This window comes from Pelmatolapia mariae, linkage group LG3_W (genome assembly GCF_036321145.2).
Source record: "Pelmatolapia mariae isolate MD_Pm_ZW linkage group LG3_W, Pm_UMD_F_2, whole genome shotgun sequence".
NCBI classification, from domain to species: domain Eukaryota; kingdom Metazoa; phylum Chordata; class Actinopteri; order Cichliformes; family Cichlidae; genus Pelmatolapia; species Pelmatolapia mariae.
Genome location: NC_086229.1, coordinates 26929483 through 26943899, shown reverse-complemented (window position 1 = coordinate 26943899; position 14417 = coordinate 26929483). Strand labels below are relative to the sequence as shown.

The 14417-nt window shown below is 39.5% G+C and overlaps 3 protein-coding genes across 3 annotated transcripts in view; all 3 read left to right on the top strand.

Moving 5' to 3' along the window:
* LOC134621491 (NACHT, LRR and PYD domains-containing protein 12-like) overlaps window positions 1-14417 on the top strand; it is a 328927-nt gene that overhangs the window by 160755 nt on the left and 153755 nt on the right. The gene's annotated exons all lie outside the window — the stretch shown is intronic.
* Window positions 1-14417, top strand: part of LOC135932494 (NLR family CARD domain-containing protein 3-like) — a 53360-nt gene that overhangs the window by 27210 nt on the left and 11733 nt on the right. The gene's annotated exons all lie outside the window — the stretch shown is intronic.
* The window catches only part of LOC135932493 (protein NLRC3-like), a 62873-nt gene continuing 61311 nt past the window's right edge, over window positions 12856-14417 (top strand). The window contains exon 1 of the mRNA XM_065469981.1: window positions 12856-13087. Within this exon, the coding sequence (XP_065326053.1) occupies window positions 12856-13087 (232 nt within the window). The remainder of the gene's footprint in view (window positions 13088-14417) is intronic.

The following is a 14417-nucleotide window of genomic DNA, read 5'->3' as shown; positions in this document are numbered from 1 at the left end:
CTGGAAAAATTTCTCTGTCCTTCACGCACTTCCTGTTTGTTTCCTGCAGATGTGACATAAACAAATCAATAAGGCATACTAATGTAAGAGGTTTTCAGAGAGAAGTTTTCGAGGAAAAAGTTATGTCGGTATATTTAGTGTGGATTATATTAATGGTTCTATACAGAGAGCAACAATTAATATTTATCCTAGATCAAAACAACCACTATAAGCAGGGGAAACTGTTGTCTTAGATTTATTAAAAGAAAATGCTGTAGTACAAACTCTCAACTACAGGGAGATCTTTTCTTTACATTTAAAAGCTGCTTGCCATTAAATGCACAGAAATGTAATTGTATTTATGTATTTTAGTGCTTTTCAAATACAAAGGTCACAATTTGCTTTGAAAAGCCAACACACATTATGCAATAATGGAACAAAAACAATCCAGCAAATAAGCAAATTTAGAGACAACCAAGGTGGAAGACATATAGGCAGGATGTGACAAAAAAGAGGGTTTATTGATCCAAATGCAAAACTCACAGGAAATGAGGAAACACAGACAAGCACAGAAAAGAAGACAGTATATACACTGGGATACCTGCAAAACAGAGACAGGTTGGAGCAAAGTACAGGTGCAGATGCTGAGAGTGTGTTTGGTTGGTGAGAGATGAGCTGATTGGACGGTATGTACGTGTCAGGATTGGTGACTTTTTGAATTGTTACTGGGTGGTATTGCTGCTGTTGGTTGTTCTCAGATTAAGTATTTGGATTAACCCTTTAAAACCGGTAACTATTTTTAAGTAGTTTAAATAGTTACCGGTGTATTTCTATAAGTTTTCTGGGATGCTTAGAACTCAAATTACACTGTTGGACATACTTTGTCATGTTTCGACTGTGTGGAGGCAGGAGAAGGACCCAAAAGCAAAACTCACCACGTAGGAATGAAACTCAAAAAGCTGCTTTATTGCAGAATAGCGCAAAAAATATAACAAAACTAAACTAGGACATGGATAAACTGACACAGAGGGAAACAGCCATGAGGGAGACTACGACACGTACAAAGAGAAACACGGGGCTTAAATACACTGAGGGATAACAAGGGAATGAGACATAGAAGGAGAGCACAGCTGGGAGTAATCAGGCTGGATGAGACAAGGGAAACAAAACTAGAAACACTGGCATGACACACAAACCTTCAAAGTAAAACAGGAAACACACTGACTGAATGCTAGACATGTAAACTTAAGAGCAACTGGGGAGACAGAACATAAGAACCTGAAACATGGTACAGAAAGGCACACTAGACACAACATGGAACACAGTAAAGCTATATTTCAAGAACTAAACCTATGATAACCATAGCTGAAACCTAGGGAAATAATAACTGTAAAGATCAAAACAGCACAACCAACATGAACATAATGAACTTACAGGGAAAGTGTAAAAGTAAATACAGTGAACATAGAAACGCAAGACCTCATCAAAATAAAACAGGAAACATGAGACACAGACATGACAACCTGAACTTGATAACGTAAGACAGACATGAACCACATGAAGGGCAAGGGAAACTTAACAGGGGTTGGAAGACAAAAGGGGAATCTAATAACAAAGAACTATAACAACCTAGGCAGAAAACCTAAAGGGCTTAAACATAACAGTAATGTAAAATAAATCTCAAAACGCTGGGTCAAAAGCCCAGGATCATGACACTTTATTACATGCTGTACTTTTGAAAATTTGGATTATATTTATTTTATTGCTTTATTTATTGCTTTATTTTGGTGCCTTTTCTTCCTGAGATGTCAGGATTCCAGCCAATAATTTTACCATTGCAAGGATAGTAGATTAAAAATGCACAAGGCGAAGCGATCAAAAGTCTGGCTATACTTCACAGCAAAAGATGCAAACTCAGCAGCCTCCAACAAGTGCTTTAAGGTGATACTGTGCAAAGGAGGTAACACCTCGAATCTGACAACAAACTTTTTTTTGTTTTTTTTAAAAGGCTGAGGAATGAGTCTTTAGTTAGGAGTAAAGGATCAAGCTGCCAGGTGGGTTTTTGACTGGGGCATTTATAAAAATTTACATCTAATTGAACTGGACTATGGACTGAGATAGAGTTGTATGGACAATCTAAAACCTTGGGAAGAATTCTATTATCTACAACAAAAAAAATCTATCCGTGAGTATGACCACTGTACTGGTGAGAAGAATGAGAATTGTTTAGATGTAGGATTTTTATTCCTCCAGAGGTCAAAAAAGTGTAAGATTGCAAAAAGAATTGCAGAACATTGCCCACTCTTGAAATGCTGCTGTCAGCTTTTGCATTTGATCTGTCAAGCTGAGGATTAAGCACACAGTTAAAGTCACCACCCAAAATCAAATAGGACTCTGTTAAATCTGTGAGGTTCTTTAAAAAAGTACTATAAAATTTAGGTTATCCCAGTTTGGTCCGTATACATTTGAAAGAGTTACTTGTTTCCTATACAAACTGCCCTGTATAATAATATGTCTCCCTCTGGTATCCGCTACAGTTGATGGTGGAATAAATGGATATGCCCTTCCAAATTAGAATAGCAACACCACGTGATCTGTCCTCAAATTTTTATGCGAAATACTAAAGTTTAATTTGTTCAGAGGTGCGTTTCCTGCAGATATACAACAATGATTTTAAATGAATAAATACCCTTGTGCATTTAACCGGATTATTTATACCTTTAACATCCTAACTTAACCAAAAACAATGGTCTCTGAGCAAATACTCTATTTCTTAGAGACAAATCAAACCCAAGGAATGAAAATGACTCTTATGTGGGAGGCCTTAAACGCCTGTCTTCGAGGCCAGATAATTTAATGTGCAACCTTTTAAAAAAAAGAAATACTTACAACAAATGAACAACCTAGCCAACAGTCAAAGGAGCTTGGAAAGAAAAGTGTCTGGACTTCTTTAAGTTGCTTGAAGATGTTTCACCTCTCATCCGAGAAGCTTCTTCAGTTCTAAGGGTCAAATGGTGGAGAGTCCCAGATTTAAACACAGTGGGAATAACCCTCCAAAGAGGGACAAAAGGACCCCCTGATGATCCTCTACCTAACCAAGCCAAGGTGTGAAAACGGGGGGTCACAATCAGCCAGCAACATAACTTTTCTTTCCAAACTCCTTATACTACGATGACTGAGAACCTTCACAGATAACCTAGCCAACAGTATAAAAGAGATTGATTGCTTATATGTAGAAAATCCAACACCAGACCTCTATAAGAGAAAATTATTACTAAACAAAATCCTGTCCATTCAGCAAAAGAGAGCGTTTATTTTTCAAATCAAGCAAAAGTTCTATGAGCATGGGGAAAGAGCCAGAAAAATCTTGACAAATCAAATTAAGCAATCCATATCAGTTAACACAATGTCTGAAATCTGTCAAACCTCTGAAGAAAAGATGTCCGATCTGAAAACTAAAATAGAATTACAAAGGCACTGGACGGCAATATTTCTGCTTGTGTTCCGGCAAGATGCCCGAGTAACGAAATCCACTGGCTCTGATTGACTGAGCCTAGAATGCCCATAATGCCTTCTGAATCACGTGACAATCCCTTGGCTTCCATACTTGCGTTTCGCCCCCTTGCCTTTGCTGCTCTCTGATTGAGTGCAGCGTTGTTTTCATGGGTTTTAATGCCACCTTTAACCTTTTCATGTTCTGATTTAACAGCAGATTTCACCACATGCACACAGAGAAATGTCTGCATATGTCACACAAATCAGTGGACCATATATTTGTTTTTTCAATATTTCATGTTGAAACTATTAAGGGACCAGTGTACAGTGGAACCCTGACAAAAAATTCAAGTTACGAAGGCACAGGTGTCATTTCCAGCTAAATAGAAGAAGAATATAAAGACAATGAAGGTCACAGTTTGAATCAGTCATATTTCGTTCAATTCAGTGATGTACTGACAGATCCAGGATCAGCCCAAATCGTCAGCAGTTTGATCCACGTATGAGCTGAATTGTATTTTTGTATGAGAGCCATGTGTGCATGCTGAAAGAGACTGTGCTGGTCTGACCACCTTCCTCCTTTCAGGTTGGAGCCTGCTGGAGTCCGATGGTTGACACCAGGTCTGAGGAAGTGTAAGTGTGTTTTTAATGTGATTCATAAAAACAAAGCAGCACACATTCAACCATCTTCAAACTGTCACATCACTCATTCACATCTCTAATGTCAGGAGTCATCATCAAAGTGTCAATCAATGAACAGATGATGGATCAATAACTGCAGCTGGATTGTGTTTGTTCTCTCCATCAGATTCCTGTCAACTCACAATCGACACAAACACAGTACACAAAAAACTCAAACTGTCTGACAACAACAGGAAGGTGACACATGTGGACGAGGTTCAGTCATATCCTGATCATCCAGACAGGTTTGATTATTTCTGCCAGTTACTGTGTAGAAATGGTCTGACTGGTCGCTGTTACTGGGAGGTTGAGTGGAGAGGAAGGGTTGATATAGCAGTGAGTTACAGAAGAATTAGAAGGAAACAAGAGAGTCAATTATCAAAATCAGGTATGTTTGCTATGCTTGCTAGTTACTATTCCCCATATGGTATGTTTGGACACAATGATCTGTCCTGGAGTTTGTGCTGCTCTGATGATGGCCCTCATTCTGTCTGGCACAATAAGTGGGATACATCCATCTCCTCCTCCTCCTCCTCCTCCTCTGTCTCTAACAGAGCAGCAGTGTATGTGGACTGTCCTGCTGGCACTCTGTCCTTCTACAGAGTCTCCTCTGACACTCTGATCCACCTCCACACCTTCAGCACCACATTCACTGAACCTCTTTATCCTGGGTTTTGGTTGAGGTCCCCTGGTTCCTCAGTGTCCCTGTGCTGAGTTGAGTGTAAACAGTGTCCTCCTGTTAGAGAAACATTGTTATCATTTTACACAAAAAACAAACAAACAAACAAAAAACAGCTAAACATGAGAGGCTTTTGGACAAAGTTTATGTTCTCCATTCTTTAAGCACTGGTTCAAGGACCGTTTAAGCACCGCCACAGTTTCAAAAGTACCGGTTTGGCACTGGTATCGGATACAATCTAAACGATACCCGTCCCTACTCTCACCTAGTGATGGTGAGATGAAGCCTCGTGATGAACTGAAGTTTTCCATCCACCTGGTCGACTCATGGTTCGATGCATTGTGATGATTAATTTGCTCTACTGCGCCATCAAGTGGATTCAAGTGAAACAGGCTCTGTGATTATAATGATGTGATGTGTCAACCTCTAAACTGAATAAATAAATTGTTTTCGTGGTTATTTATCCCGAATATTGTCTCAGAGAAAGTCGAAACTATCAGGACAGAGTTTTGGTATGATTGTGTAACTGTTAGGGCTCTGATTTCTAGAATCAATTCGAATCGGGGAAATGCCTCATACAGTCAGAAATATTATAATTCACATCATGCATCAGTACATTTCCATATTTTTGAATCTATAAAAATAAAGCTGACACTTGCGAGACTTTATCAAAGGTGTAAGCATCACAGCAGATGTCTTTGTGTCAAAGTAGCTGAGGATAAAACACAGAAAAACATGAAGGTGATTTTCCTGGCCTGGGATTTTATAAAAATATTCTGCAGTAGATCAAAAATGAAAGAAAAACATTAATCAACATAAACATAAACCATCAAGTTACAGTCAAAACGCATCAAAATGATTTAAGCTGCGCTCAAGCTGTGGTTAACAGGTTTTTAACTCATGCTCACCCTACCTTTCTGTTTATCAACATCAAGTGCGGGAACAGGTGAGTGCAACCACATTTATCACCTAACACACCCATGAGTCACACCCCACACCCGTGCACCAATACAATCTGATTATGTTTATTATTATTTTTGAGTCTGCTAAATGACTTTAATAAAATCTCCTGCAGTTAAATTGTTTCCTTTTGAACGCTTTGTGAAACATGAATGATTGTGAGTATTAATGAGTTTTAGTGTAAATGGCTCTTACAGGTGACACCATCCTTTCAAAGTAAGAGTCCATCGGGGCGACTGTCCAGGCCTCTAAAACCATCCCAGGTAACAAGTTGGTAAATCCATTTAAAGCTTTGAATGTCAACTATTAAAAGGAAATTCTTTGACCGGCACCAAATTCCTGTTGATTTTTAGAATAAACCGATAAATCCTTTAATACAACCGCTGATAATTACCAGTATGATTATTTCAGTCAAAGCTGAATCTGCTTAGAGAAACGGGAAAGAAGAAGTGACACCAAGTTACTTTTATTCTGTCAGCACAAAGTTAAAAAGTCACAAACTGTCAGTGTGACGTTACTTTAGTTACAGAGTGCTTTTATTGTAAAAATCGGTTTGCGCGCAGGTGAAGGCCTTCCTTTCCAGGAAGCAGCTGAACTATCAGGAAGTAAGTCGAGCTTGTTGTTGGTGTGTGTGAAGAAACAGTAAGTTTGCTTTGTTTCCTCTTTTAACAGTTTGTTTTTAGGAACTTTACTGTTGGTTCTTTGTGCTTTACTACTTGTTATTCAGCATACTAGGCTGAAAACCAAGGGTGATAGAGCTTTTGCCACTGTGGCCGCCAGACTGTGGAACTCTCTTCCTCAGAACTTAAGATCTGCAGACTCATTGATTACTTTTAAAAAACAGCTAAAAACACATCTTTTTAGAATTGCATTTTGTTAACTTTGGACTGTTTTTGTGTTATACCTTGTGAAGCACTTTGTGATCTTTTATCTAGAAATGTGCTATATAAATAAAATTTTACTTACTTACTTACTTACTTGTTCAGCTCATGTTTGATTTCTTCTCACAACAAACTGTGTGTTTTATTTCCGGTCCCTCCATGCAAGAGAGAGACCGCTCGATAGTTCAGGTAGTGATGGCTCGCTTGAAGCTGACGCGCCAGCGCGTGTGTTAAAAAAAAAATCAACACACTGCTTCAGAAGCACTGGCTGTGTCCCAATTCAGGGTATGCACGCTTGAAGTACGCACACTACGCGTACTACGGACGGTGCGTACTACAAGTACGGGAAGTGCGGAAGTGAGAGGCTTGTGAAATGGGACGGTCTAGCCTCCGTCGTGCTGCTCAGGTTGCCTAGCAACCATGATACTAACCGCTAGAAACTTTACATACAGCAGAAATGAAGGAGAAAAAATGTTTTGTTGGTCATTCATTTTTGTCATGACATCACTTTGATCAGTTGAGTATCTGAGGCTGAGACCACAGGACTGTGAAACATGACCGATGGGCTTCATTTCTGTACTGAACAGTCATTTCAATATTAGTTAGTAAATAACAATTAGCTAACGTTGTTCATGAGACTAAAATCATCTCACTGTGGTAATGTAAATATTATATGGCCAATATTATATGTATTTGTAACAGAGCGAAGGTGATTTTTGCACAGTGTTATTAAAGGAGGGAAACCTTCCTCAAAATGGACAGAGCAGTGGAGCAGCCAAGGGAATGCAAACGAATTAAAAACTGTATGACTAAAATATAATTTCTTATATTTAAACAGTTAAAAATGTAAAATGAATTAAGACAACACTCATATATAATCATATATAATCCACAAACGTTCAGTTAACTTTTGACAACCCTGGCCAGGGAACAACACAATAGAAATCAATAAAACACAACATTAAAAATCCAGTGGCGTCCGCCACAGTATAAAAGTCACTGAAAATTTACAATCCAGGCAAGCGGTGCAGAAGGGGGAAACCCGGCAGCGTCCTCACCTTCCTGTCCGTGTTCTCCGCTCCAGCGCACTATAAAAAAAAAGAGGGGAAAAAAGGGCAGCGACAGTAACTAGTCTTTTAGCGGCTACCGTTCAATAAAGTGGGATAGGTCAGAAGACTTACCCCAGGTGGGCAGAGCTCTCAACTATATATATATATATATATATATATATATATATATATATATATATATATATATATATATATTTATATACACACACACAAACATCACTAATGTCACATAACTTTGCCGACATGTGGCCAACAGTAATGTTTTAATGTTCTTCGTTATTAAACATTCGCACATAAATACGTGACATAATATTCAGTACTCACTTTTGACAGTTCACTCTTTCGGCTGCTCCCTTCTGCCGTATTTTGCGGCAAAATTATCCACACCCACCGCTGCGCTACGAATTGTGGGATATATGAGACCACGAAGCGTGCATCGGACCACGCTTGATATTTCGGGAAATCGACGGCGCATTTGGAGTATGCATTTGAAGTACACTTTGAATTGGGACAGCCGTCGTCGCGTGGCGGTGACGTATTCACACTTGAAATGCGTACTTCAAGCGTGCATACCCTGAATTGGGACACAGCCACTGTGTCCAAGCTTGATTTGTTTGGCCAGAGTCACGTGATCAGTGACGTCCTTAGCTTCATTTATAATTCAACTGCTTCAGTGGCTGTGTCCCAATTCAGGGTATGCACGCTTGAAGTACGCATTTCAAGTGCGAATACGTCACCGCCACGCGACGACGGCTGTCCCAATTCAAAGTGTACTTCAAATGCATACTCCAAATGCGCCGTCGATTTCCCCAAATATCAAGCGTGGTCCGGTGCACGCTTCGTGGCCCTATATATCCCACAATCCATAGCGCGGCGGTGGGTGTGGATAATTTTGCCGCAAAATACGGCAGAAGGGAGCGGCCGAAAGAGTGAACTGTCAAAAGTGAGTACTGAATATTATGTCACTTATTTATGTGCGAACGTTTAATAACGAAGAACATTAAAACATTACTGTTGGCCACATGTCGGCAAAGTTATGTGATATGAGTGATGTTTGTGTGTGTGTGTGTGTGTGTGTGTGTGTGTGTGTGTGTGTGTGTATGTATATATATATATATATATATATATATATATATATATATAGAAAGTTGAGAGCTCTGCCCACCTAAGGTAAGTCTTCTGACTTATCCCACTTTATTGAACGGTAGCCACTAAAAAAGTAGTTACTGTCGCTGCCCTTTTTTTCCTCTCTTTTTTATAGCGCGCTGGAGCGGAGAACACGGACAGGAAGGCGAGGACGCCGCCGGGTTTCCCCCTTCTGCTTGCCTGGATTGTAAATTTTTGGTGACTTTTATACTGTGTCGGACGCCACTGGATTGTTAATGTTGTGTTTTATTGATTTCTATTGTGTTGTTCCCTGGCCAGGGTTATTTTAATTCATTTTACACTTTTAACTGTTTAAATATAATAAATTATATTTTAGTCATACAGTTTTTAATTCGTTTGCATTCCCTTGGCTGCTCCACTGCTCTGTCCATTTTGAGATGTGTTTCCCTCCTATAATAACACTGTGCAAAAATCACCTTCGCTTTGTTACAAATACATGTAATATTGGCTATATAATATTTACATTACCACAGTGAGATGATTTTAGTCTCATGAACAACGTTAGCTAATTGTTATTTACTAACTAATCTTAAAATGACTGTTCAGTACAGAAATGAAGCCCAACTATCATGTTTCACAGTCCTGTGGTCTCAGCCTCAGATACTCAACTAATCAAGGTGATGTCATGACAAAAATGAATGACCAACAAAACATTTTTTCTCCTTCATTTCTGCTGTATGTAAAGTTTCTAGCGGTTAGTATCATGGTTGCTAGGCAACCTGAGCAGCACGACGGAGGCTAGACCGTCCCATTTCACAAGCCTCTCACTTCCGCACTTCTCGTACTTATAGTACGTACCGTCCGTAGTACGCGTAGTGTGCGTACTTCAAGCGTGCATACCCTGAATTGGGACACAGCCAGTGTCTGATTCAATGGTTTATAAGGAAGTGAATCACTCGCGGGATTTGTGGAGTGTTTTGATGGTGACAGCCAACCACTGATCATTCCACTGAGAGATTTGGTTCTGTTGTGTGGGAGTATTTTGAGTTGATTTTGGTCAGTGGGTTTTCCAGCTTTGTGTTCTGGGTGTTTGCTTTTGTTTTGTGCGTGTTTATTATCATTTTATCTGAAAACGGGAAGAACTTAAAATCTCAAAAATCTGCTTTTCATAATATAAATATCATTAAATAACTTTAGAAAAACTTCCATTTGACTCGTAACATTTAATGTTATAAAAAGATATATTTTATGTTTTAAATAATCTTAAACTGTTAGTCTGCAAAATGTGCAGCAATTATTCTCTTTAGCTGATAGTTTGTGGGGCCCAGGTAGACTATAACTATAACTGCATCTCTACCAGTTTTTCTGCACTCCAGCTTCTTTTGTGCCATGTGAAGGGATTTTCTTTAAGGCAGGAGAAAATAATCTCACAAAGAGGAACAGGTTCGGACATCGCACAGTGAATTTTCTTCTTAAATAAAATTTAAAAAGGGTTACCTTAAACGCATCATGTTTTTAATTTGCAAGTTCATAAGTTCACAATCAATTCGATCCCCAGGTCAAAAATATGTATATATTATATGCAACGTGGTATTTTTCAATTATTGTATTTACCAACATGAAGAAGTCACAAGCAAAGAAAGACCACACAATGGTGCATGTTTAAACAAGGAGAGTTTACTGGTCAAAATTATTTATTAAACAAAGAAACCACATTTTCTAACACTCCAAAATACATGTTTAAAGCAACACAATGGTGGCCCAATATCAGACAGAACTCCACTCTGTAGAGTGGGCAATAATAATGAAACAGTTGGATTTATTTTGTGGATTCAAGCTGCTCTTCATATTTTTGGCCACCAGATGTCACCAGAGAGGACGGTATTGAAAAGTTTCTAGTAATGAACCGTTTTTCAATACAAGCTTCAATGCTTCAGAAAGCTTCATTTGGCCATCACTAGTTCACGGTAACAGACTCAGAGCTGGACCAACAAGGCAGAGTGTGTCCGCCATTCTGAGCTACGTTTGTGTTTGTACTTTGAGTTCACTCAGTCCTCAGAGGACACAGCTTACTTAATAACGTCACAGCCCTTTACCTTCTTTACTTTCACTGTGTTTAATATTTACACACAAAACACCTGCCAGACTGCTGACACTAAGCTAACAATAAGAACTCTTAAAGACACGAGTTAAAAAGCTGCTTTTACTGTGTGATTAGATTCCAGGAATGAGAGCAGCAGCAGATTGTGCTTCATCTAGTGGACTGCTAGTAGAAGTAGAGCAGCGATGCCAGCTGCCTCTGCCTCACACTGCTGTCTGACTGCATTCAGCTGACACTGAGATGAAGCAGGAAAGAAGCAGCTGATATTTGGACAGCACACATGATGGAAAGGAGGATTTCAGTTGATGTGCACATGAATGATTTGTGTTTCCTCTGCAGGTGAAGGTAGAAAGTGTGTGTGAACTGATGTGAGCAGCATGGATCAGTGTGAGGACAGAGAGGAGGGAGTCCCTCCCTCTAAAAGCACTCTGTGTGGGGAACATGAGAGCCAGACCAAAGCTCAGAGGTGAGATGACCATCTCTAACTGTCCAAACTGTCCATGACTCTTCTACATGTCACAGCTCAGCACTCACATCACTGCTCCATCATTATTCACAGGAAGAAACGAGGAACTAAAGATAGACATGAACCTGGACCTCCACCCAGCTCTGTGTCCTTACTGAGTGACAAGTTAAAGGGCGGTGGTTCTCCTGCAAAGAGGTAATGTGTGTGTAAATGTTGTTGTTACTCAGTGTTTGTGAATAAATCCTCTATCATGTTTAATGTCAGCTCAGCTGTGTTTCACACACATTTCTATGTTCATATGTGACGCGGTGTATGTTGACGTGTTTCCACAAACACAGCAATCAGAGTGTAAAGAGTGGATGTTGTAGGACGTGTTTCTGTAGTGAAGAGGCTGAGTAGGACACCTGCAGATGCTCCAGCAGGTGTCTCCTTCGTGCTTTGCTTCAAACACAGTGTAGGGAGGAACTTCCACTCAGATGTCACACATTTCCAACTGAAACCAGAAGAAAGAGTTATTGGGATTTGTGTGAAACTTGTGTGTTTTAGAGCGAGTGATCAGCTCCAGCCTGTGAGTGCAGCCCTCAGTGGCCTAAGTTTAAGCTCAGCTAATACTTGTGTTTTTCTGCTTTGACAGAGTTGAACTAGCTCATTAGATTCAACGGGAACCTGAGAATATCTCCAAGGACCAGAGTTAACCCATCATCATATAATTATATTGTAAATGTTATTATAATGATTTCCTTGGTACCAGATTCCTGATTTAGAAACCTCATGTTAAACATCCTTAGGTATAACTCTTTAACAGCAGTGTTAGGGTTAAAGTTACATGTCACAATTATTTCTGCACAATTCTCTTTTAATGATTCTTTGGTGTTTTGGGGTTAGTTCTTATTGTATCAGGTCTTATTGTTGATTCTTTATTATTCAGTTTGTGATGTTATTCCCATCACAGAAGAATCCATCCAGGAAAAAAAAAGTTAACTAAAACCTAAATAATCCAGATCAAACATTTAATCAGCTGTGCAGTATACAGTGGAACCCTGACTTAAGAATACCCGTTTCTCAAAAAATTCAAGTTACGAAGGCACTGAACCCTCAAGAATGAATTAATTTCGTAAGTCGGGGTTCCACTGTACTACATTTCTTTAGTAAAATTCTTGCAGAAACTTGTATAAATTCTCTAATATTTAATATTTCTTTCCCCTCCTTTTGTCTTTTATTATTACCACTCGTAATTTCTGTTATTTTCTCCTTAATATAACTGCACACTCTCTCTATGCTCATGTAAAGCTGAGGAGCCAAAGAATTTCATTATGGATACATGTGGCTACACTATTTATCTGTACATGACAATAAAACTTGAAACTAAATTAGTAAAATGTAGATGTGATAGAGTCTGTGACTGTTCACATGATTTCATGTTTAACAGATCAAAGATGGAGAAGCCCTCGCCAGTGCAGCTGCTGGAAATGTTGAAGAATTTGGGAGAAGAGGAGCTGAAGCTTTTCCACTTTTACCTGCAGTATGAACCTGGAGCTGACTTCCCTAAAATCCATAAGTGCCAGCTGGAGAATGCAGACAGACTGAAAACAGTAGAAGTGATGGTGCAGGTGTATTCAGACCGTGTGATGGAGGTGGCAAAGTTGATTTTAGGAAGGCTGACAGGAGGTCAGTAAGAGAAAAAAGAAACAATAAACACTGCTGACACAATCAGAATCAGAAAGGGTTTATTACCTAAAGTTGAGCAGGTTTACAAGATTAGGAAATTGCTGCAGTACTTAGTGCAAAACATACTGTAAGACAAACACTTAAATAAAAATTAAAAGTGCTGAGCAGATTGATATATACAGTGGAATGCAAAAGTTTGGGCAACCTTGTTAATAGTCATTATTTTCCTGTAAAAATTGTTGGTTGTTCCAATAAAAATGTTAGTTAAATATATCATATAGGAGACACACACGGTGATATTTGAGAAGTGAAATGAAGTTTATTGGATTTACAGAAAGTGTGCAATAATTGTTTAAACAAAATCAGGCAGGTGCATAATTTGGGCACTGTTGTCATTTTATTGATTCCACAACCTGTAGAACTAATTGTTGGAACTCAAATTGGCTTGGTAAGCTCAGTGACCCCTGACCGACATACACAGGTGAATCCAATAATGAGAAAGTATTTAAGGGGGTCAGTTGTAAGCTTTTAGTTTTCTCTGAAGTGTAGCAACATAGGGGTCTCAAAACAACTCAAATGACATGAAGACAAAGACTGTTCACCATCATGGTTTAGGGGAAGGATACAGAAAGCTGTCTCAGAGATTTAAGCTGTCTGTTTTCACAGTTAGGAACATATTGAGAAAATGGAAGACCACAGGCTCAGTTCAAGTTAAGGCTCGAAGTGGCAGACCAAGAAAAATCTCAGATAGACAGAAGCGACGAATAGTGAGAACAGTCAGAGTCAACCCACAGACCAGCACCAAAGATATACAACATCATCTTGCAGCAGATGGAGTCACTGTGCATCGTTCAACCATTCGGCGCATTTTACACAAGGAGATGCTGTATGCGAGAGTGATGCAGAGGAAGCCTTTTCTCCGCCCACAGCACAAACAGAGCCGCGTGAGGTATGCTAAAGCACATTTGGACAAGCCAGCTTCATTCTGGAATAAGGTGCTGTGGACTGATGAAACTAAAATGGAGTTATTTGGGCTTAACAAGGGGTGTTATGCATGGAGGAAAAAGAACACAGCAGTCCAAGAGAAACACCTGCTACCTACAGTAAAATATGGTGGTGGTTCCATCATGCTGTGGGGCTGTGTGGCCAGTGCAGGGACTGGGAATCTTGTCAAAGTTGAGGGACACATGGATTCCACTCAGTATCAGCAGATTCTGGAGACCAATGTCCAGGAAACGGTAACAAAGCTGAAGCTGCGCCGGGGCTGGATCTTTCAACAAGACAACGACCCGAAACACTGCTCAAAATCCACTAAGGCATTCATGCAGAG